We start from the raw sequence: 26,839 nt of genomic DNA, 5'->3' as shown, positions 1-26,839 counted from the left end.
AATTATATATTAGATACTAAAGAATATTTTTCCATTTGAAGCTTATGCGGAGTTACCGGCTTGAGTTATACTTGTATAAATAAACATTAATAAGTATATTTACAATTTTATTTAGTTTTACAAGAATATATAACCATTTGGTGATGATTCTTACACACTCCTCCACCCCATTTAACTTCTAGATCACATGCGGATGAATAAAAAAAGATTAATAACATATAAAAAAAATCGAAGAAAAAGTCATTTGGGTGACCCAGAAGAATCATTTTGTGAAATTTATTGAAGAAATACTACAGGTTAATGTTTGAAAGGCAGTATAAAACAGGCTCTCCAAAAAGAGACGTTGAAATCCTAAGATGAAGGAATGGGAGAGAAATTAAATATTAATGTGTTTTAAAGGTCTAAGCAGTTTCTGGCACCATTTTCCTCGTACAAATCAACTGTACACGCATTGAGGGAAGGGAAATGTTTACGTTTTCCGCTTTTCTAGATTTATAATAGTATTATATTATAGATCTTTGTCTTGCTATACTTATGGATGTACTCAAATTAAAATGAATATTTATTATTTCGGCAAAAGCTCTTGATATTCACAAAGCAAACAGATGGAGAAACTTGCGTGTTGGCCACGCCAAATATTTTTAATTCCACCTGAAGACTTTGCGTGTCTGATGTCATTTAAACTGTCTCTGCACCATTATTTTCCTCGTCTTTCTTTGCCCTTTAACGTCTTTGTGCCCCGCACCGATAATATATTATTTTTTCACCCTACCCGTCGCCGATTCCATCGAAAACCTGCAATCGTGTAGTTTTATTTTCGAAGTTGATTATTTATTCTGAAAATCGATGTCACATCGAGTAATTGAATACATCACACGCTGAAAAATAAAAAATAAAATCAAGCAACCCAAAACTTGCTATTGCGTCACTTGGAGCGTATTACTTAACTCTCTTAATTGAAATTTTCGCTGTGCAGCCAATTTTAGGGGAGATAGCATTATCGTCTACTTAATCTTTCACAGTATCGCGTATATTTAATAAAATATTCCAGTACGAATTTGTACAATACCTACCAAAAAAAACTTTTGCTTTGCAAGCCTCGAAATGCTTTTAATCCAATATAAACTTTGGCTCGAAAGCTTTTCCGAGCTTACTCGGCTGTTTTTTTTTCCAAAGGTAACTTCATTAGCGGAGCGATAATGTTATCATAGGGACTTATACTGGATCGCTCGTGTGGCACGTACCAAATTAACGACAATGTTTCGAAGGTCGAAACTAATTACGTATTAAAATTAAAATCAAGATATCTTGCGTTCTTTAAATAATACACGTATGTAAATATGTATATAGCGAGGCTTTGTTATAGCTTTAGTCATCATAATTGGCTCCATCTTTTTATGTAGCATGCATTATCAATGTGAGATATGTTTTTCTAAGGGCTTGTTTATCTGTTTAATCTTATTCTAAATTCTCCTCCCACGCAAGCTTTCCTGTTTTCAAGGGAAAAAATAGAGCTTTTGTAAGCTTGCAATTTCGATACGCCAACTGTTGACCTACAAAATGTGGCGATAAGCCTGCCGGACGCCACTGCACTGCACTGGCGTAAATAATAGCGGAACGAAACAAGGCCATTTCTGGCATGCAATCATTCACTTTTAAATGGTACTCACTATTGCTAATTCGCCAATTTGCACCGCGGAAATTTGCATGCCGAATGCAAGAAAAATACGTCCTCCTAAATTAATAAATTTTTACTTTATCTACAATGTACGCAGTAACAATAGATGAAGTTTTGTGATCATGCGAAAATTCGAACTCGAGATTTTGACTGATTTGAACTCAAAATCGATCACTGATCAGAAATAAATAAATATGATTAGTTATAAATAAATATGATTGGTTAAAAATAAAAAATTAAATTTTTTATTATTACGAATTTAATTTAATGCATTTATATAACATCATTCGCCTGAGATTTATTTTTAATTACATGTTTACGATTCAATCTAAGTTATCGTTTTTAGGAAAAGTAATCACATAGTTATCAAAAGTTATCTAATCCATGAAAAAAAAACTTTTTTTTCATGTACCGGTAAATCGGTAGTAGGAAAAATCATTTAACATTTACCGGTTTATGAAATTTGACGGTAAATTACAATCCCTACCTTGTATGTATAGTAGCGTATTTACATATGTGAGTATACATATTTGCTACTTACATAGATACATATGTATGTATATCTGTCCAATCTCCACAGTGGCGATGTACTCGCTATAAATGTCTTATAAACTTTTAATCAATCTCTTGACTTTCTTCAATTAATTCGTCATGAAATTTCTGCTGATTAGTTTTATTGTACTGTATGTATGTATGTATGTTCCCGAGTGTTGTAATACCAGCATTGAAGTAATGTAATGAAAACGAATACCTTTTAAGGTCCTTTGAACAAATTTCCCCTTCACTTTTCATATTTATTATGATGAAAAAAGTCGGCTGAAATTCTCCATTGAAATCGAGAATTTCCTCCGAAATTTCCATCAATTTTGATTAAGACACCCATTTCTGCGACATCTAAAAGGCTTCGTCATGCCATCGTCGTTTCCTTTTCCTCTTCTCGAGCACCGTTTTAACGTCCCTTTTGTCTTTTATCAAAATTATAGCGATTAGTTAATCGGAACAAATTGATTGGAACAATGGCCGGCAGACAAAGTTTTAGAAATATTGGAAATGTTCGACTTCCTTTAATGCGAACCCCTTTAACGAAGGGCAACAAAGGCTCGCCTTTGTGCTTCTGTATATATTTATACAGAAGTAAAAACGGATCTGGAAGGGTGGGGGAGGGTTGGGGGGGGGGGTTCAAAAGCAAACTCACACAATGTTGACGGAATCGGCGACGTAGGTACTGAATACACGATCAGTATACGACCCATAAAATTTATAGCTCTCGGATGATACGTTAGATTGGCGACACGTGCTTCTAGTACTATGCTGTAGCGGCACAACTTTTAACAATGGTGTCGAGGAAAGAAAAATATCGAATAAACAAATTACGTACCTTTTCCAAGAGCTACCTACAACAACGTTTTTCGAAGTAAATAACCACTTAGACATGTATTGGGTTGGTGGGAATGTAATTTAGACTTTTACATGTTGATTTTATATGCAGAATTTATGTATGTACATATATCGTGTTTTTGTATATTTTCTTCCAAATTTGTGACTTGCATTCTCGAGAGTATGTATGCGTCATTCGGTAAAAAAGTGAGACTTTCTTTTGCAGATAAAGATATTATACTGAAGAGTATTCAAAGGTAAGTGGAGTCAGGTCGAGGTACAAGAAAACACGCAGGCAGGTTCCAAGTCTTTATTGCTGCTCGTCCGGTGGAGGTCAGGATCCGAATGCCACCGTTCGAGAGCGCACCATACTTATAAATATTCAGCGCTCAGCGCATACACGTTATGACACGTAAACATGTATAGTCATTGGTCAAGGAGTCGGGTGCAGCCATTGGCCGCAACGCCCGACTCCACCATTGGTCGGCGTCACCATGACGTCACCGGTCTACGGGGCGTCTCTCTATGTAACGTTACAATACTATATTTTTCATACATTCTCCAATAGTACTCAGAAAATAGACATTGGAATTAAAATCAAATTAATAATAATATCTTACTACGTCATGACAAGGATGGTGAGTGTGTTAGATAGAGGTTGTAAAGAAGGGTGGGTTTTGCTACATAAAGTTTGAAAAACGCTGACCCACAATGTGACACGTCGCAGAAAATCTTTTCTCCCTCTGTCATTTGTACTTTTCTTAAGTCAAATATTTCACGTTGGACGTTCGAGGCAATAACTTGCGAAAACCTTATTTTAAGTCACTCCCGAACAAAATATATTTTTTCTTTGTCTGAAACTTCAATTTCAGTTTCTCACTTCGAGCCGAATTCATTTTCATATTTCACGTCTAAAGAAAAAAACACGTCCAAATTTATTCCACCAGCTCTCCCTCATCTCGACTAGCGATTTTTCAATGATTATTTCAGATTTACATATTCATATAGAAAGAGTATAGTTTATTTTGCAATCTTGTTTTGTATTTGGCTTGTTTTTACATATCCGATTTTGTTTCCTTTTTTAGATTTACATTTGAGTTCGCTCCGATTTTGCTTATAACGAAAAAAAAGTTATTAAGAATTTGATCTTGTAAATGAATAAAATATAATTATAAAAATGCCGATTTATAGATCTGGGGTGTATAATATAAGATATTGTTCGCTCCGAATGCGAATTTACGACACCCCTTATCTTTGTAGCAGGTTGTTGTCGCCGAAATGTCCTCATTTGTATGTGCATTACGAAGCGACCGCTAAGCTACCTGCCCTCACCTGATGAGACAGGATCGATCCACCCCCACATAACAGTCAAAAGCTGAGATTATTCCTTAAATCGGGTCAAGGCTCTTAAATTTTCCCATAGGCACCACCCGTCCTCCTCCTCCTTCTATTTTACTGTTGTTGTTGTCGTTGAGGCTTTTTAAATGAAATTTTGTAATCTGCGCTCCATATAAACGTACCCGAAAATGTCACACATCTGTATGTTCATATATTCAATACAAACCCTCATATTTTATTGGGCTTAAGCAAGGTTTTCCTTTTATGAAATTCATAATTTAACGTAAAAGAAATCCAGCTGGATTAAATATTTTTTTTAAATCTTAAAATTATTTATAGTACTCAAAATACTTTATAGTACTTAAAATTATTTACCTGCTCAAATTAGATACGTCAATTCACCTGCATCTATCACTTGCATAAGGATTTCAGTGTCGACTTCAAGCAAATCAGCCCTGTAAGCTTGTTTATAATTTATTCATCTTTCAAGTAACTAGAAATTCTCGACAAAATTGCCGAACAAAGGCACTTGAAATCAATTACCAACTCGTCCTATATAAATTAAACGAATTTATTAAAACAAATCACCAGTTGTTTCCAATATATGTATAAATTGCCTTAACTTTGATTGAATCGACCCGCAGATAAAAGGAAAACATGCCGAAGTCGAGCAGGAAAGTTTCAACGAATAATCAAAAAAGTTTTGTCCCTTGATTCCTCTAAATAGTAGAACATTAAAAGTTATCCTCAATAGTCCCAAAAGTACCTTTATACATATTCAAAAGTTTAAACGAGCAACTACTATGTACTTACATTTGCCACATACCTTTTATTATATGAATACAACGTACGTACAATATATATATGTATATATTTTTCACTAAAATCATTACTTAATTAGAATATGTATGTGTACGATTTTACTGATTCCGAGTAACCCTAACGTTCTCTGTAACATTCTAACGTAACATTGGCTGTTTTATCCGAAACGACCCTCGCAGCATTGTCTGTGAAATATTGGAATCAGTGTCGTTCCAACTCCCCCATCCCCCGACTTGCACAAGTGGGGTGGTTGCGTCCGTATCGCAACAGGAACTTTGCCAAAAAGCTTTGAATAGGGTTCAAGTTTACCGTTTTTGGCTCTACGCTTTCACCAATGTGACACATTCGCCATATCTTCATTGCGCAATACGTCATAAAGACCTGATCTCTCGGACGCGGTTTCTCGTGATTTCTTCGTATGAAATTACATACAATATTACAAATGTATGTATGTATGTATACGAGACCACATTCTGTCACTGACTACTTTAGTTCGTGGAGGTTTCCTCTCTACTCTATCATTCATCTTTACTGTGTGACGGTTCGTATTCGGATTCAATATCCAAAATTGCAAAAAACTTTCGCAACCTAAATACATACATATATAGAATGTGTTTTGAGGATGTGACCTTTCTGGCTACTTCGGTTTGAGTAGATATCTATCGGAAGTGATTTGCTTCAGAACCTAAATCGATTTGGAATTCGTTTCCGTAGAATATGAATTCTCCTTAATCCAATTAACGTGTTTATAAAATGTGTACGGGTCAGCTAATTTGTAATATATTACAGCTCTGTAGGAGCCAACCTTTTTTTATATGTCAAAAAACTTATATGCATTATTTTATCTTAAATATGTATGAATATGTTTCCTAGTGAAGCAATGATTTTGGTAAATAAATTAAATTATATAATCGAGTTTCTTACTTTAAAATCCTGAAAATTTGTAAATTCTAGGTTTACCATAATAAGGAGCTAAAAGTCTAAAAACTTTCTTTGCCCAAAGTAAATTGGTTTCTTGTGTATAGGGATTGCAATACCAATATCGGAGCGAAAATTAACCTTAGTGATATCGGTATTATACATATGTAAAAAAAATACCGATAGTATGGATTTTTTGTCAAATTCGTAAATTCATAAAAAAAATTATAATGTCTTTCTACTATCTAATCAGTATTCACAAGTAGTCCCCAGCTGATGGTTGGCTCCTTTCGTAATCACAAATTCACAAATCACAAATTTCTATGAAAAAATCACAAATTTCTATGAATCAAAAATAAGCTTATATTATTTCGATCTTCTTTTTTATGTTTCCTCTTGTTTTGTTTTTTTTTTCGTCTATTTTGAGCTATTTATATTTCTTTTCGGTTTTCTTTGTTTTTAGATTTATGTTCTTTTTTTACTCTTATTTGATATTTGTATATGTTGATTTTTTTTTCCTTTCGGTAATACCGTTATCGAAATTTCCGGTATTTTGGCAATCCCCACAAAAACTGAGTACGACGACACTCTTAGTTAACCTTTATAGATATTTTATAGATACATTAATACATATGTATGTATATCTAATAATTAAAAATAACCTCTTTACAAACATATATGTACATATACTATCTTAAAAGTCGATGCAAATGTATCTCTCTAATCGCATTTTCAACTAAATTTGCCTCGTTCACCGAACGTTGTATTAACCGATTCAATATAAATTTTGTATTGTATCTATGTATGTATGTAATGTAATATCCAATAGTACTGAATATTGCATGATATTCGTGATCACTGTCGAATTGGCGTTGCACGGTGCATTATTCTGCAGTGTCTTGCAGCATCCTCTAACCAGGCCTATTCCCCGGGCGCATTTCAAATTGACATAATCCAATTCCGACGAGATTCCCACGTTCGGATCCAGCCAGATCTAATTTGCAAAATCTCCGAAAGCTCACCGGGAATTGAATGTATGCGCCAGAGTGCTTTTGCTGTACAAAAATTAGATTATGTTTGACGATGAAAGTTTGCAGAGGAGATTTATGTCCGACTGCTGTGAAAGGCGTTATCTCTTTTTCCGGTCGAGTAACTTCGCGTTCTCGTCCACCCTTATGTGCTATTTTTTTTCCTCGACCAAACTGAAAAAGTCGAGCTTTCACAACTTCTCGACGACTTTGCAAGAAATCGCCGTGGAAAAAATATGAAATTTTCGCGCATAATTACCGCTCCGGTTCTGACGCGCTGAAGCTTTCCCTGTCGCGAGCTATCTTCAAAAGCTCGCAATACTCGATTCGCTTTCATATTACTGTTTCCCTTTTTTACGTTTCTTATTCAAAGGCGACGACATTTATAAATAGGGAAATTTTTCATATAGAATCGTTTCATAAATCACCGCTAAAGACCTTTCTCCCTTTTTTACTTTCAGCATTCTCCCTTGTCTGCTAACGACAGTCCAAAGCGATCTATTCATTGTTGTTCTCGCGTTTTTTTTTACCCAGTACATAAATATTCGCTGATTCACTTTCATTTTGCGTTCAAAAAAATCATTTTTCCCGACATAATATGCATTGAGGTCATGAGCTTAACCGTAATTGATATCCCTCGGAAGTAATCAGCATCATCCCGACATCTTCACACAATTATTTTAACGGACACACATTTGTTGTGCGGATTCGTGCTATGCAATATGATATACAAACAACCACGCCGACTGGTGGAAAAAAATATTTTTATTATGTTTTGTTTTCCTTTTGGTCACAATCAGTTTTTAATGCTACACAATTTTTCTTTTACAGTTTATCTGCAAAGTTAATATTACTAAAAATAATATCATTGAAAATATATTTCGCTAGAGAGAAATGCTTTTTATGTTGTTTTTCTCTAGATTCCATTAAATTTTGAATAATTTTCCACGACGAAATCTCTGTAAGCTTACCATATTTTCCTTAAAAAAGTATACAGCGAAATATATTTCAATATGCGATTTTGTCGCTAAGGGTGGAAAATTCTACTTTTTTATTTTTTTATATATATTTTTTTTTTTATACAAACCTGAACGTAACCTTTTACTCGTTTATCTTTTTCAGGTTATTTTTAAACTTTCGCATATTCTATTGCTTACGTGTCTGCAATTCACTTGGGTATATTGTACTATGTATATAATGTCAAGTAAAAATTTTATAGCATCTCCATTCTTTCAAATTTTTTCGCAAACTTCTATCCGATTACACGATATTTATAAAATATACATACCTATGAAGTATTATACATACATATATATGCGTGAGAAACTCTCGTTTCGTTTGTTATAATTGATTCATATCCATAAATGTATTATGTTACGTACATATGTACATACAATCGAAACGCATATTTAAGTACGAGTGTGAATTATGGTGTAATATATTATTTATATTGTATAACTACTTGTTATAAGCATATAAATATTATACACATGTATAATTAAAACAAGAAATTAAGGTGACTGGTCATTAGATTATACATTTAAAGATAATCATATTATATTTGTATGAGCATTATATGTATATGTAGGTATTATATTTGTGAATAGAGGTGAATAATCACTGCAGATAGAAGTAAATTGATTAAATATGTATGTATATACATACATATGTGCATAGTCTCGATGAAGAAAGTATGCCACTCTTATCCTGAGATTAGTTTGAGAATTATGTAGTCTCAAAGAAATAAAAAACCGTTAAAATGCTATACTATAATTAAGTTTTATTGTTTTGCATCCTAAATAATAAATTGATCTTGTGGCTTGGATCCATTTTATAGAATTACTTTCATGTATCATATTATTAATAATATGTATTATTGAATCAAAATTATATAATTTTGATAACAAAAAATCCCATTACAAAAAAATATTTAATTTTTATCTGTTTATTCTGTAACGAAATGTTGTGCGTGTTTGAGCGACATTAAAAGCGAAACTTTAGCTCCAACGAATAAAATAAGTATAATATTAAGTTTTTGCGGTATATATGTAAGTACTCACCCGAAATTATAACTAAACCGGTTCATCTATAAAAAGAAAATTTTGATACTACGCATTTAAATGTACAATATCAGATTTCAATCTGGCTGCGTTGAGAAAATTTTCATTGTTATTTTTTATTGTAGCAAACTTGAAGTTTATAGTGTGCGATAAAGGCCATATATCGTTCCTTATAAATTTCACTTTATGCACACTGGAAAGCTCAGACATGAAACTTTGCTTGCTCTAAATGCGAAAGGTTTTCCGAATCGAGGAAACGGCTCAACAATATTACAATTAGGTATACGTATGTATGTACGTATGTACATACTATCTACCTGATCTCTACGCTACGTTTATACAATCTGCTTCTCTCGTTCGTTGTATACTTAGATGGAATTTTCCTCGAACATATTCGCTTTCCGTGTATTCGAAATTACATTGAAAGAATTCATGAAAAATTCATGTGTTGCCTTCTCGCAGCACGACCGGCATCTCTGTTCGTTTTCTAAGGCACCTCCTATAAAAAAATAAAACACTGCAACTGTTTTCATGTTATTGTTTTCACTTGAAAAGCAATTGTATATTTGATATTGCTTAGGGTACGTATCATTTTGTTACATAACTGAAATGCACAATTTTCTCTGCGCCAAACAATTAGCTTATTAAACATTGCGGCTATTTGAATAATAAATTGAATGCTAGCAAATTATTCGTTTTACCGTTAATTTAACAAACTCAAATTTAGTAAATGAATGTGTTAAATTATTTTACTACTCGTTTTACATAATACAGTCTCAAAATACTTTATAATACTAATGCATATTTATTTCAACAGAATGCATTCCTTAATATCATTAAACTCATGAAAGTCAATTTGCATCGAATATTTTATAATCATTTTGGCTTTCATACAAATACATATATACATATGTACATACATATTGCATGTATGTATAGTGTTGTAAGTCGAGAATATTCTCGGAGAACGAGAATATTCTCCAAAACATTATTCGCCGAGAATTTTCTTTTTTCTTGGTTATCAAACATCTCTAGATAGTTTATTAGCTTTTTAGATGATTCTAGGATATTTTCAGAACCTAATAGGAGTAATAGGACTTTTTAGAATGTCTGAGAGCATTTTAAATGACATTTTTCATTCTGACGACACTGAATGTGTCATTTCGTCATTTATACGCGCACTACCACCATGAACGTTTTCCGCGAAATTCTCACAGAATTGCAATGTTTATTAACTTATTAATTGTTCCAACTTACTGATTTAATCATTCTTGTAAGCTTAACACACGCTCCATTAAATTTAGTTTAGTTTCGAGAAAGAATTTGACCTTTGTTAAAATCGTCACTCTCTCAACTCTGAAAATTCCCCTCCTGTTAGCATTTGCAGAATATAATAACACTACGATCATCCTCACATCGTCAGTGTTACCATCGCTCTCCCTACTTATTGTGAAATTTTTTAACACAAATTTTGTAGGAGTTTGGGTATTTTAATTATTATTTCATATTAGTGCGTACTTTTAAAACACATTACATAATATGAAATCGTAAAAATTTATTATGTTTAAAAACAATAAAAATTGGTAAACAAACACTTTGTACGTATTTTTGTTTGTTTGGTTTGTAAAATCCATGACATTCAATTTAATAAAAAAACAAATGAATAATCAAATAAATTTAAATAAAATAAAACTATTCAAATTAATTTAATCAAATGTTTACTATTAGATTTTCCATGCTTAAGCGGTTTATATTACAAATACCGAGCGAAGCCGGGTAAAACCACTAGTATATTATAAAAAGAAAGGTTTAACTGCTTAAATGATTATCTAATTTTACAGAATAGACATTTTGATAATTCTAAACAAAGATCAAAATCATAAATAAATTGACCGAATTCGTACATATTCTACATATGTATACAGCTATATACTGACCGTTTGATTTAAAAACTACCCATTAATAACTGACAAGAATATTTAGTTGTCTTACTTAATTATATCTTCAATTTATAAATATTGGTGAGAACAGTACACGCAATGACTTTTTATAATCGCTTTCATATGATTGCATCTATCAAAGTGAATTGATGAACATATAAAAACCAAACTTCAATCACATACATACATACATACATATATACATATGTATCTACATACATATGTATGAATTTTAACCCAAACCAAATTATATACCAAATATTCTTAAATGAAATAGGAAATTTCATTCATATATGTATAGGTAACCGTGATTTAATTCCAGCAGTGAAAGTACAATTTCACTAGCGTTTAAGTTAATTCATATTCCGAATACTTAACATTTATTCTGATACTACTATTAATGTTGTCTTCTTCTTCTAACTCCAACATTTTTACTTTAGGTTTTCGATATCTTCAGTGTATAAACTGTTAAAATACATCAGAAGGCAAAATTTTAGTTTATCCAATTCAGCTTCACATAGAAACCGATTGACTCCTGAATAAAATGCCCTATATTCCATAAATTAGATAGTCCTCAGTCCTTTCTTCCAATTGGTGCTGTTATGATCTAGCATCAAAGTTGACAGCATGTTTTCAATGTTGGCAAAAGTATACTTCTACATACTATTTGAAAGTATAATGTCATTGAGAAATACAGGTTCAACATATACATATGTACATACACTTACATAATATGTTTTTTTTCTGCAAATGATAAAAATTCATTGCACCTGACTCTTAACGTTTGCATGTACGAAATATATATATTTCAGCATATTTTCACGCATCACTTTAATTAATTGCCCATGACACTTTTAACACGCAATAAACTTAATTGAAATAATATAATTAGGACCCCGAAAAAAAAAGTCGTCCATATATTAAAGGGAAAATTAGTGATGGCCAAATAAATGGAGTGCGCTCGTTTAATCTAATTAACGGTGTCAAAGCTCAACACGCGCTCGCACATTACGATTAACAGGGGTTTCGAACCTTTTTTTCACCGGGCATCGATCGAAAGCCTCAAGGATACGTATGTTGAGAGACGAAAGCGTGACCTTTTAATCGGTATTTTTTTTATCTGATATTATCTAAGCTTTATTAATCATTTTCCGTACTGTTTTTGAAGCTTTCGATTGCACGCCACCGTTTCGTTTTCCACGCAAGAAATGAGAAAGTGGGCGGCACAAATTAATGGTAAATTTCGGTCTCTCGACAGCATTGATCGTGACTCTAATTTTGCGTTGCAAATTCGAGCTATATTTCTTCTGCATTTCCTTCTACGTCATTTTCTCCCACGCGTGTTCGACTCTATACATACGTACATATTTCCCTCTTCGTTTGCTGTGTCGATACAGAATGTCTCTGACAGTTGTTTTCCAACATGGATTGATAGATGGGGTCGACCTGAATTAAAAATGTATTTATGTGTATACTCGGACAAAAGAAGCTTTCTTTTTGATGTATTGCTGAAACAATGTATTATTTATATATCAAGACCTCGTTTTGCTCGGGAAAGAGGTGATTACAGAAAGGATGATTTGTTTGCAATATACATAAATGCACAATGTAGAATGAGTTTCATAGTATTAAGACTGACAAGACTATTGTGTTGATGTGGACATAGCTTTCATTTTGCATCTTACTCACATACATGCAATTTAGCGAAATTCTGCTCAGGCCAGACCAATATAAGGGAATGAGATTCGGCAAATCGTTAGTCTAGTTTTCGATGAAAAATGATTTGCAGATGTATATGTTCACAAAGTGGACAACATACATACATATATACAATTGTGTACAAATGTATATGTTATGTACAGTCCAAGTGTTCACTCATAAACATACTAGTTTGTTCATACATGAACTATTAGATTCAGTTTAAGTGCCAACAGCCTAAAGCTATTTTCAAATAGACTGCATGAAACTTTTAGCTGTCAAAACTTTTGAGATGTCAAAACGCCAAGTATCTATAAGGGAAATCCTTTGGAAACCACATTACAACGTTGGTATAATTCATATTTCTGGTCATTTTTAAAATATTGCAACCCGATATAAGTATACATACATATAGAATAGGATGAACGATTGAGAATTCTTAAACTTATTCCTAATAGTTTGTCGAGGTATTATCTTGTGCACATTATACATATCTGCCAGATTGGTTCGTGTATAAACAAACTATTATGTTCATGAACGAACGAAATATATACTTGAACTGTAACATTTAAAATATTAGCTCGTTTAATATATGTATATTATATTTACAAGAGTATTGAGTTGAGCAACAATTTTGAAAATTTTCGGCAGATAAGTCTGTCGTAGTATCTCTGGCTACGAAATGTATCGTAACTAGAGACACTACAACATATATTCTGTCAAACAAAAATTTTGTGATTCAGTTGGTATTTTGACAAATAAATTAAACTTCGTTACATATTATACTTATATAAAGTAAGGCCTGTATTTATGAAATGGACAATTCGGGATATGATACTAATTAATCAAAATTTAGAATAATACGAATTCCTGTAACTTGGCCATCCCACACCAGGCTACGTATACTTGAATTTGTTCTCGCTTCAAATCAAATATTTTCACAGCATTTTCTTCGCGAATTTTCGTCATAATTTTCCACCCCTGGCTCATCATTATTCTCGCCTGTGTTAACTCCCCCCCCCCCCTCGGCACCCTCGTCATAATTGATGGCATCTCCTCGTGCTGGCCTTCTTCCGAGATAATCATACAACCATTACAGGAATTTCTCGACGGCTTTCCCTCATCGGTTTTCCATTATCGCCCCCCATTACCGACACAAGCCCCCGTTTAATCTCGCTAGATTGTGAACACTGCACCCACACACGTCGTATAACCCAATATATAATATCATGTGTGTATATTAAATCCGTCTTTCGATCACTTTACTAATGGCCTTTTTGCGAAAATCGATAGCTAAATGTTTTCCCTTACGTATAGAACGGATATTAAAAATTTAAGTTTTCACCTTGGTTTGAAATGTGCCATTGGCTTCTTCCGGTTGAATTATTCAAATATGAACTTTGGAATTATTGATATTTAATTATTAATCGATCTGAAGTTGAAATGTAGCATTCAAATAAAATTCTGAGCTACGCAGTAATCTCAAGCCACGAATTGCCATCGAGTTATTACATACATACATATGTATGTACATACTCGTATACAGTCGACAGCTCTTTGCTTAGGGGATAAACACACAGAGATTGATGCGTAGTTTTGCTTGATATTTTACGACCGTGTTGACCGGATGATGAGAGTGATTAATAGTAAGTAGGATTTACCTGTAAGGCCTTCCTGGTATATATGTAAAATAAAAAAAAAATAAAAAAAAGTGAGACGTCAATCTTATATTTGCATGTGCACTGCAACTAGCGTGACCATGTTTTCCAGGACTCAAAACGGGACGCTCCACAAAAAATTGTCCCCCTCATATAATAGAAATGTCCATTAATATTTACAAGGAATTACATTTTTTTTTCACTATATGAAATTCTTGTGTACAAGGAAAATTGAAACAATATTTAAAAAAATAATATAAAATCCGAAATTCATGCGCCGCAGGCTGATTTTTTTCTGAAACGAGCAAAATTAACAAATAAAATAACTAGAAATTTTCCAAAAAGATATTCTCGGTTTATTGTAATTGCAATAATTATGTGCAACTGAAAATTTTGATTTCTTTCATTTTCAATTCTTCTTTTGTTAAGAAATATAATTTTTACAAGAAGAAAATGTAATAATGTTGTATTTCACAGTTCTCTAATAAACAATAGTTTTTCAGAAACATGTAACAAAATATTTAAATGTTACTTTATAATCAATATATTGCATGACAATGTATATTTATATAATAATAGTTGTTTTTGGCATTCCTTCTTCCTTCCTTTGGATTCCTTCTTATCAAACAGAGTGGTTACAGTTTAGAACTTTAGTCTTCCCAACAATGTAGTAAATTCTGAAAACCTCAATATTTTCAAAAACAAACTAGATGTATTTTTTTAATTTTAAATTTATAATTTTGTTTTCTTTCAGTTATTATATTATCATTCCATATATTTTATTTTCTTCTTTTGGTATTTTCTCTTATTTCGTATTTTTCATGTTTACTTTTTTTCTTCTTTCTTATTATTGTTAAGAATGTTTTTGTTTTTATTTTTTCATTTATATAAGTCAAACCCCGTGGGTATATCGGCTTTGCAGCCTTCCCAATGTATATTAATAAATAAATTGATTTGGAAAAACAACGAAAAATATGGAAATATATGTATAATAAAATTCTCCTGTGCATCCGTGGACGCAAAAAACGGACCAAATCAAACAATTTTACGAAAACGACGGGAGGAACGCAAATCACGTAAAAAGCAAGACTATCCCAGCCAAAACGGGACGTATGGTCACTCTGACTGACTGACGTATGAACTCTGACTGACTCGGATATGTGCTAGGGTTTCTGACCCGGGTCGACCCGGGACAGACATTCCCGGGAATTCACGGAATTTTTGTTGTCCCGTGTCCCGGGAATTCTTATCTTTAATCCCGGGAATTGGATTTAAAAAAAATTTGAAAACATACAACATTTTCACGACTGCACGAAGGGAAATAATAAATCAAATACACAAAGAATCGTAAAATATTCTCAAAAATTAAATTCGAAGAAAGAAGAAACCTAAAACTGATTTTTTTAACACAAATTTTAAATAATTCTGATTATATACCGAACAAAACATTCTTTAAATGTTGTATAAAAGCGAATGTATGTATATCCTACGGTGAAACTATTATGAAGCGAGTATATCCTTCTTGTATTGTCGATTCCACAATGGCAGAAACTCTTTTAGATTCGGATAAAGATGAAACAATTGTGTTTGACGATGTATGAAGAATTAGATAAGCAGTTATCAAAGACGAAAATATACAAAATAACGTAAATAAAAATAACCTCGACTTTAAAAAAGAAATTTAAATATACATGCTGTCAGGAGAAAAAACCGATAATTTAAAATAATAAGAGGTTAGTAAAAATTGTTTTCGTCCCTTTTAACAATAAAACCAACTGCGACCGAAGCTGAAAGAGATTTTTCCATTGCTGGAAATTTTTGTACCAAATCTAGAATTAGACTTTCGGATTCTCATTTGAATATTTTAGTATTCTTAAGAAGCTACTTAAAATAAGTTCACTTCTATAATTACATTTTTTCAAGCTAATAGATGTATTATATATTGTTTTGTAAATAAATAAATATTTTTTTATTAATAAAAAATATATTAAATTGAAAAAAAGTTTTTTTTACATATGTCCCGGGATCCCGGGAATCCCGGGAACGATCCCGGGCTCCGTCCCGTGTCCCGGGAATTGAAAAAGTCCGGGAAATCAGAAACCCTAATATGTGCACATCGGTCGGCTCCCAAATCCGCCTTCATTTTTGAATTTCTATAACACGTTCAGCTCTATATGTTTGTGCCTTTATTGTCATGCTGCATCGTATCGCGTCGTTTCACTCACATACATACATACTTATACATATACGTTCTCTGCTTACCTAATTTGAATTTCATCACTTTGTTCAAATTCCTAAATAACATTTTGTATAAGGTTGTATGTACATTTTATTAAAACATTTATTTTAACGGGTATTAATGCACATGGGAACCATTAACGTTAGTAATTTACGTCCTGGCGCCTAAATCCTGTAAGCCGATCGATACGCATATGTTGCGATTATTCTGTAGTGAAAGAGTTTGGGTTCGCAATAAAAATGGAAAATGCCCTACCGTGTGTAAAAATTTATCCTTTATTAAAAAGTTAGGCGGCAGATGACGCCGAAAAAAGCGCTTTCGTTTAATTTGAGTAAATTGCGTTGAAGATTTTTTTCATACAACTTTGCAAAGACAAAAGAAACTTTGCCGCGAAAATTGCTAGATTTATGCAAAGTGACGTCTTGCCAAGTGAATGTCGACTTTTCACGCCAAAATGGATGCCAAAAGTCACATTGACCTTTATGTCAAAAATTCCCCCTCGAAGTTTGAAATGTCCTCGAAATCACATATTCTGAAATGTCATATTTGATAATGATTTTTATAATTAATATAAATGTATGTATGTACATATGTGTACGTAGGCAATATCTCGTTTTCGTGTGAGTTGTTTTGATAAAGTAATCTCCGTTATTAATCTATCTTCAGAATATTTTCTTATTTGCCCCCGTATTAATTTCTATATCCGTTTGTTTGTACGCGTAGGTTTTTCCGACCTCGCTCTGTGAGAATATCGTGCACATACATATCTTACATGTCTCGAATTACTACTTTTATTGTCTTTCCATCTGAAAATGCCATTTTTTTATGTCGTTGCTCGTGAATTATTACTTGAGAAATGCTTTCACGTTTCATCGCGTTCTTTCATGTGTAGAGAATGTAAAAGCTCTTATCCTTTGTCATACTACCTATACTTTATGGAGGTATATTCGATGTGTTCTTAACACGACCTTACTACGGATTGTACTGGATTACTTTTATTTTGTCGTTTTATCTTCTTCTTCTTGTAGTACATACAAACTTGACAAACATTACTTTCACTTTTGACACGGGTTACTCGTCTACTGGACATTACAACTGGAAAAAGTCTATTCCATTTCTCTATTATACTATTTCAGTTCAATTCAGATGGTCAAAGAGTCTGGAAAAGCTAAATGTATCGTATGTACACATAATAAGCGACATGCCGCGATACGACAGGATTCGAACTGTCATTGAGCACTTCAAAGCACTTAATTAAACTGATCAGTCGGTCTTAAAAGTATGCCAAGTTGAAGATAAAAACATGCATCTATGATACCAGATAGTGTGTTAAAGCCGGGCAACTTTCAAGCAACTTGGTCGGTGACTCTTCGAATGCTTTTTCTCAGACCTTTAGAGTACTTGCTTTGAACAATTCAATTGATGTATATATCCAGGGCTTTTTTCCAACGTAACGCGGTGGAACGGCGTTCCGGCACCTTTTTTCTCGGGATTTTTTTATGTTTCAAACGAATATTTTATGTATAGTTTGAATATAATCTTTTCTAATAAAAATCTTGACAATAAGTGAGTTCCGGCACTTTTTTTTATCAAAAAAAGCCCCAAATATATCAATATATGACCAGATATATTTGAAAGTGGCGGAAGCCCAATTTTCAGTTCCAAAAACACTATTTCAGTTTGACTTAATTCACAAATTGTTTGATTGGATATGTCCATAATCTTGAAAAAGCAGAATAAACCTATTATAGGACACCATTATTTTTAAATATTGTTAAACGCATAAAATTATATTTAATATTTTCCGAGATATTTCTCGGAAAGTGGACTTACGCCAATTTCAAATATAACGGCTAACACAGATTACCTAAACACAATCTGCTTTAGGTCATCGAATTTAGAGACTCTTTAATTAATATTATGAATTAGATGTATTATGAGCATTTATAAGAATTGTAAATAGGTTTTTGCGCTCTTTTTCCTATTATGCTGTACATTAACATAAGAATTACATATATAATACTATGATTACTAACCAAATTAAATTAAATTGTAAAATAGAAAAAGATCAGTAGACCAGTAGCTATGAAAATAGATGTATTGTGAACATAATTTCGTAATAATAAAAACCATTTAAAAATCAAAATAAAATATAACGGCTCATATAATATGTACATATGTAGATAAATCAATTTCTTGTGTGTATTTTCGACTTAAAACTATCAACTTCAACTTTTTGACTCATTATATTTGTAATTGTATTGCTATAAGATTTCAGGATCACACTTTAAATTATGTTAAAAAGTATTTCTGAAAAATAAACAATTTTATTTTTGCATTTGTTGGAGGAAATTGAACATTTTCCTGACCGGATTTTATCCTAAGCGTCTCGGTAGTCGGGGCATCTCGTTGGAAATTCAACGCACAAATTTTCACCACGACATCCTTTATTACATTTTCACAAGAAAAACGTTTCAAATTTTCCACACTCATCTACCTCTACCTGATCCGTAAGCCCGTCACATCTTCCATCTAAAAAAAATCCCTTGAAAACATGAAGGGCTCGAAAACGCCGTGTTGCTCGTTTCGCACGATAAATCCACCTTTTTTGTGTGTGTGGTTTGGAGGAAAACTTACATAATCCCAAGAAATGGATTAATCAATCCGACACGTTGCTCGCCGTCCATGCATAATGGATAAGGAAAGGAACGCGATCGCGTGCTTTCAGCCAGTAACAAACCAGAGACGCGTGCTACAAAGTGTGCATAGCAGTTTGTTGAAAAGCGACAAAAAAGTCCAACTATTTACCAACTCGGTCAAGTGTGAAAATTCTTTCGTCAAATTTGCCCGAAAGTACCCTGCAATTTATGCGAATTTTTTACCGAGAACATTTTACACTGTGTACAATATGTAGATGGGCATATTCCACTAGGCTAGTAGGCCAAACCGAGCACCCACAACCCACCTCAATTATGTACGAACGCTTTTAACGATCGTACTTAGCTTTTAAATTCGCGTAATTAATTTAATATTATATACGCGTAGGCACGTATATGTAATGTGCACTAGGCACTACCGCAATGCTCAATTTAATGTTGGCCACAGTCGTTATTCAGTCCGTCGAGAATCGGAGTCTCGAGCCAATTGGTCACGCTCCTGTAATATTATACCCTGTAAAACATACAAATATTTTATTCGATCAATTGATGTATGCGACGAGAGCCTCAAACGTCCTCAAATGTCGATCTTTCCAATATTCAAATGAAAATGGTTCTCTTTTTTATATACGAAATCGTACGAAAGATCAAAATGGTGTGCTATTTACTCAAATGGTCGTCATCCCGACGTTTAATTTCCTTATAAACCAGTTCGTTAAAAGTATATTTTTAATTCTGAAATGTTTGGCAGTGAAAAGTTTCTTTTAAATATATATTTCTAAGTAATTTGCTTTGTTGGTGACGTCAGCGTCACAAAACGTTGCAACGCTAAAACTTATCATTTTTTGCTTGCGTGTATGTAGTAGATTTTGCGCAAATAAGTTGTGGTGTAAAACTCACGATGGATTCTTTTTCTTCGAAAGATATCTTTCTTTCTGTAATTATGTACATTTGACGAAATAGAACTATGAAATATTTTTTTACATATTTATATTGGATGAAATTATTCATATGAAGATTTTATTTTACATAGATATATACCAGGAAGGCTTGAAAGGAAGACCCCAATGCGCCTTCCTGGACAATTAATTACAAACAATGCAGCATTTCATTATTATATAAATCACTGTATTTCCAGAAGCTGAAGAACACGAAATAACAATTAATCAATTAATTAATTACAGAATAAATCCATTGAGACATCTATGGATTTAGATTTTGAACATAATTTTTACAAATTATACACAATAAATACAGAAAATTTGTGACAACGGGAAAGATGATTTTTTGGGAATTTTGAGGAACCGTTTCAATAATGATCAGATAAAATTGGCAAATTCTAATAAGAAACGATCGATTTGGAGTCACAAATACCCATAAATACAGCAGTATGGTAGATCGAACCCACTGATCACTTGGTGCTAAACATACACGCTACCATTAAGCCATACTGCTGGCTAAATCTTAATGTAAGCAAAAAGTTACGAACACGTTGAATCGTATATTCCAGTACTGTGGAGTCGGTTACAAATGTACCGACTCCAATTTGAACAATTTTAGTAAGATCTGCTAACGTATAAAATTGTTAGTAATTAAAATAATAGCAATTTTTAAAATAAATTGATATGTAACCAAAATTTATTTATTTATTTTTAATGGTACCCAACGCGTTACGGAAAATAAACGCTTTTGAAAATTCAAAGGTAATTTTTTTCTAACGAATACGTATTAAATTAATTTACAAATTATTTTAATCGTATGTGTTCAGAAAAATCAGGAAATAATAAATTTCCCAAATAAAAACAAAAATATCTATGTACATACATATACTTTAATATTCGAAACTAAATCTCACGTTGGGTATACAATTCTAAAATTATGTGTTACAGAATCTCAAAATGTACCAGTTTTGTTTATTTTTCATTATTTGATTCAGCTCTAAAAGACTCCAGTTCTCTGTCTGATTGATGTTTGTAAATATTTTGATTCCATTGTTTTGTGAAGAAATATATTATATATTTTATTATTACTGGACTACGGATATTAATCAAAGTAATACTTTATTATTACTAGACTACGGATACTAATCAAGGCACAATTATTTTCCTATTGTTAACTTCGTAGAAAGACTGTTTTGCAGGCTTTTTTTGTTATTTGTTACGTGCATTGTTATTTGGAATTACCCTAATGGGTATACATACATACCCTAATAGCTATTTCTCAAAAATCGAAAGAAAAAGAAAATCAATCGTATTTATAATAATTTAAGTATTTAAAATTGAACCAGCAGCATAAATCAATTTACATCATAAAACATCTTTCAATTGTGTAGTCACGGGTTCAATCCCTGTCTGTGCTGCTGGCCAGACCTTGGATATATAACTCCAAGGTCAATCATTTCCCATCAGAGTTTTTCAATTTATCTGATTTCACGGTTCCAAAAAATTGGCAACTATTTCTGGCAAAATTCAAGTTTACAGCATCCTGAATTTATCCATATATGTCTCTATGATTGTCTGTAAAATTAGTCTATAAATTGTTTATCGATGTTTGTTAATACAAAGGCCAGAAAGGCGCCTTGGGGTTTACCCGTTAGGTCTTCTTGGTATATATGTATGTAAATAAATAAAATATTGGTAAAATTTTGAGAATTTCTGGTTCGAAACAAATGCGCATCTGCTCTTTCCCCAAGTCCCTACTCGTGTGTACACATTCCACACGTTCGTTGCTTATACATCGTGAAAAATTAATCATTTGACTTTGTCATTCCGTTTTAATTATAACGATACTCGAGCGGCGTTTAATTTATTATCCAAATTACTTCAACAAAAATTCGCCACAATCTATTATGTTGAATTTCCCACACAATCACGAGGAGACGCGCGCTCGTTTTCACAACGAGCAAGTTTCAGAATACATCTCCCGCCATTATATAATACAATGGAGTAGACGTTGTTCGGGATCAAGTCGAAATGAGCGGTCTGTTATTGTTATTCAGCTGAAACTATACGCTTGTGTATTTTCTTCAGTATCGGACGTCCGTACAAAGTACAAACCATCCAAAACTATTATATCAAAATACTATATTATAATTATCACGTTTCAACGGTATTATTCTTGTTTGTTTTAGGAATATCCTCGTTGACATCATGCGGTACTCCAGAAGAGTTGCCCGAACTACCGCCGCACGACGAGCAACGTCTCCGGAGAGCGGCACGTCTTCTGCAACAAAGATTAGTTTTAAGAGAATGGCTCGTGTCTCACCGCTTGCACCACGCATACACCAGGTTTTTGTTGTTTCAGCTCTTCATTCAAATACTGACGGCACAAATGTATATGACTTGTGTATTGCAGATTGTTGAGCTTGGATGTCACCTCGCTGGAGGACGTCTACTGGTTGGAAGACTCGAGTGCCCGGCAAGCTTTGGGAGCGAAAGACTTCGAAGCTTGGTCTGTGGCTCGGCAAGGATTGCCTACGGACGAGGAAGGTCTTCGGACGTTGAAAGCAGACCTGTGGAGTACGGTTGTCAAAAACAGCCGACATCAAGATGCTTGGACTTGGGGTACGCCCAAATAAATATCTCAACTTTTTTTTAACAAATTAACTAGGCATAATGCAGTACTGTCGCGATGTTATTATTGCCCTCGCGACGAGAGTTGGGAGTATGCAGATTGATTGCTTGGTCCCTCGGCGAGGGCTGTGACGAGGAGCATGTAGAACGACTCGTGGAGGTTGCTTGAGGTCAATAGTCAGGGGCAACAGATATGGGAGCGAAAGGAATGAAATGACGGTGTAATTTAATGTGACGGCCGGGAAGGAAGTGAAGTAGTAGCCACCAACATGGTCGAATCGATTCCAACTCATAGGATGTCGGTTCGATGATTATTGGTCACAAAGCGCTCGCCCAAAAGTCACTAAAATCTCTATAACAGAACATCTAGTAGCCGAAAAGTCCATCAAACTAACGAGAACTCGAGTGCCAAATATTCCGTATCAGCGATTTTCATGGCAAAAATTGTCTTTTGGGTTGATCGTGATGTGACTGATAATCCAATTACCCCGAAACTTGACCATGTTTTATGTACATATGGTCCTTACAATATCATACGTTAGTGAATGCAGTGTGTTTTGAACACCTCTGACTGTACATATGCAGGGACGTCGAGAGGAATCACAGGCCCTTTGACAACAAAAAAAAAAGATCTTATTAAATCTATTAGAAAAATACCTACATACATATGTACATATATGTTGGTTGTTATTTTTTTAAATAATTGAAAAAGAAAGTATAATATAATTTATAATTTCACATGGACACAAAGAATGCGTGGATCGAAACATAAAAAATATTTGGCATTAAATAAATACATGTATTTTTATGTAGAATAATATAACATATCAATATCAGTCAGTCGGACGTCCCGAAATGGGGCCCTTGAGTAGTTCGTGCCTGGAACTTTAACAATAGAGAACTCATCCATTTACAAAGACCCACCCCCACTCCTCGGACAAAATTTTCAAAAATAACAGTAGATACACAATCTTTATATGTGCATATTTTCTATAGACTGAGGTGAGTCTTCTTAAATGGAACTATGTACTACTCAAAAACATTGCTTGTGTAAATGTACCTTTAACGGGCGAAACTTTTAAAATAGTGTTGCGTAGGGGTGGGTGGAGGATCCAAGTAAAAGGCCAACAGTCGTTTCACAGCATTTATTGATGATTAAGGAGATACACGCATTGCCAGTGCTCCGTCCAGAATGACCTGATATCGCTTACATACCGCCTTATAAGGGGTAGATCTCTCAGGACGCCTAATCTGTTTACCTACTGTATAGTCACGTATTCGGATATATATTCCCACGGTATGAGAAGTGCAATCATTGTTTCATGCACTTAGCTTGTCGCTAATCCTTAAAACCACTTACCCCGGTCACACGGTCTCTCAGGACGCTACCCGGTCTCATCCGATCGCAATTACTCGGCGGCTCTGTTTAGTATTCGTTACAATAGTAAAGTATCTTGTAACGAACGGTTTTACGCACGTTATCTGATCTCGCGGGGGGAGGTCCAGAGGGCGGATAAGTCGTTCTTCTTCCAAGGGTCGGGTTATATGGAAACGTGGACTAACCTTGGGATACAGTTTATATATAGTCGGGGAGGTTCCTGACTGCAAATCGTCTCGTTGATAACAGCTTCCTCGTGGTTGGGAGCTGGCTCTGCGGTCCTCTCACGGCTGATGTTTCTCCAGAAACGGCGTGAGGAATACCGGAGACGTTGGGCTGGTACTCTTGGGAGGGAGTGATGCTGCACTCGACCTCACAGCGGTTCTTCAGCAAGATGGCGGATCTCTGGGCCCCGTCTCCCCGTGGAGACGTGCACAGGAGAGATCTTTCTTCCTCGGTGGATGGCGGGTGAGAAAGCTAATCTCGAAGCGAGCGCGCCTATATGGCGCGCTTTTCTGTGTGGCCACTCGAAATAAAGGGCGAGTGTTGCCCTATGGGACGATGGGGAGAACGTCGCGTTACAATCTACAATTTATTCGATTTGGATAGCAATTAAATTAAACTATAGGGTATACCAGGCCTGGGCAAACTTTTCGAATGAATGGCCGCATTGGGAATTAAAAATGAACGTCGGGCCGCAAGTAAAATACCATTTATAGATACACATTATTTATTTTCATGAAAAAGAATTTCAACAAAAAATAAGTGATCCTCTAATAAACAACAATTCGGCGGACCGCACAAAAATTTGAATCGGGCAGCATGCTGCCCGCGGGCTGCAGTTTCCCAGGCCTGGGGTATATACCAATAGCGTATTTCTGATAAATAATTCCAACTTAATAAATATCTAATATATACATATTTCAATCACTTCATGATTTTTTTATACAATGTAAAATAAAATTTAGCATATTTTATAAAATTGTTTTTATAAAAAGAATTCTTGAAATGTTGTGTATTGGAAAAAATATTACTCGTGTGAGTAAGATCCATGTGACGAAATTACAAATATCAAAATTAATAAATATGGTGGTGAAACTACGCATAACACCAATGTTCAAATATTGTGATTGATGCAAGTAGTAAAATATCTATTGTAAATATGCTTAAGAAATATATGATGCAAAGTAAATAAATAATATTGAATTAAAAATTGATAAAAAAGTTTTGTGTATGCACATACATATGTATGCAGTGTAAATTAAGTGGTGATCGACTGAATTTAAAATCTGGACTAAAGCATACAAGCGACATACAAGGACAATATAAAGCAATTATTTTTCTCGAATAAATCTAGTTTAATCAGTCTCAGACTTCCTAATTACCTGCCAGGTATGTTCATAAATACTCATCGTCAATTGAAAGCTAATATAGAATATATTCCCTATTAAATAATCTAAAGTACTGTTCAATTTTATTATCATAACTAAATAGTTCTGGCGTGTGTTTCACCTTGAAAAAAAGTGAAGCCACTCCACAACTGACAAGTTCATAATATAATACCTTGTATGAAATTTATGTTATCCAATAGGTGGCATGTTGGTTGTATCGGTTTCTGTTGCGGGCCTGGTTACTTTGGCCGCCATGACACAACCTTCGCTAGCTCCAGAGGCTAAACACTCACTATTGCAATACGTTACAGGGAAATATCTACATCCTCCGAATTGCAAAGTAAGCTAAGAATATGTCATTGTTATATTGATTATTTGCACTTGGTTCTGCGAGAAGGAACCAAACCACATATACATTTATAATTTTCTAAATTCAACTTACTTATAGGTGGAATGGGAATGGACTGAACCTCAATGTGTGGGAGGAACTGTTTGTTTTACTGTTAAATTTTTCCAACGCAACGGACAACCGTATCCAATATGCGATACTGACCAGCTGTGTGTTGTCGTCTCCCATGGAGCAAGAAAGGTAATTCCGATCAGTTTTATTAAACATAAACAAAATTTGACTCTCGATTTTAAATGTTTCTAATTATAGATAAGTACGGTGAGTGAGCTGGGATCCCCAACAGATCCGAATAATGCAAACATAGCTAAAGTTAAATTCACTGTAAGAACGTCTGGTGTTTACAACATATCTGTTATGATCGGTAATTACTTTTTAAATGTTTATAAATACATACATTTAATTTTGTAATATTAATAAATGTTCAATTCCAGGAAGCGTTGCCATTACCGGGAGTCCTTTCCAAAAGTCATTTGTATCTGGTGCCATTGATCCTAGAAAGAGTGTCGTAGTAAGACACACAGCTACGCTAGTCTGTACTCAGAACCTTCCTCATAATATATTTGTCCAACCCAGAGATGCTTATAATAATCCTTGTACTTTTCAAGCCAACGATCATCCTGCAGAAGTAAAAATACTCATATAATTTTCATTTCATAATATTCTTACAGCTGTTTTC

At 33.8% G+C, this 26,839-nt stretch overlaps 1 protein-coding gene across 1 annotated transcript in view; it reads left to right on the top strand.

The window, feature by feature from the left end:
* Window positions 1–26,839, top strand: part of LOC143911858 (apoptosis-resistant E3 ubiquitin protein ligase 1) — a 57,984-nt gene that overhangs the window by 24,064 nt on the left and 7,081 nt on the right. The window contains exons 2-7 of the mRNA XM_077430931.1: window positions 22,544–22,700; window positions 22,768–22,976; window positions 25,955–26,094; window positions 26,203–26,343; window positions 26,413–26,524; window positions 26,595–26,788. Coding sequence (XP_077287057.1) covers window positions 22,544–22,700; window positions 22,768–22,976; window positions 25,955–26,094; window positions 26,203–26,343; window positions 26,413–26,524; window positions 26,595–26,788 — 953 coding nt within the window. The remainder of the gene's footprint in view (window positions 1–22,543; window positions 22,701–22,767; window positions 22,977–25,954; window positions 26,095–26,202; window positions 26,344–26,412; window positions 26,525–26,594; window positions 26,789–26,839) is intronic.

Source organism: Arctopsyche grandis, chromosome 5, assembly GCF_051622035.1.
Source record: "Arctopsyche grandis isolate Sample6627 chromosome 5, ASM5162203v2, whole genome shotgun sequence".
Taxonomy (NCBI): Eukaryota; Metazoa; Arthropoda; class Insecta; order Trichoptera; family Hydropsychidae; genus Arctopsyche; species Arctopsyche grandis.
This window is presented reverse-complemented; position numbering and strand designations above follow the sequence as displayed.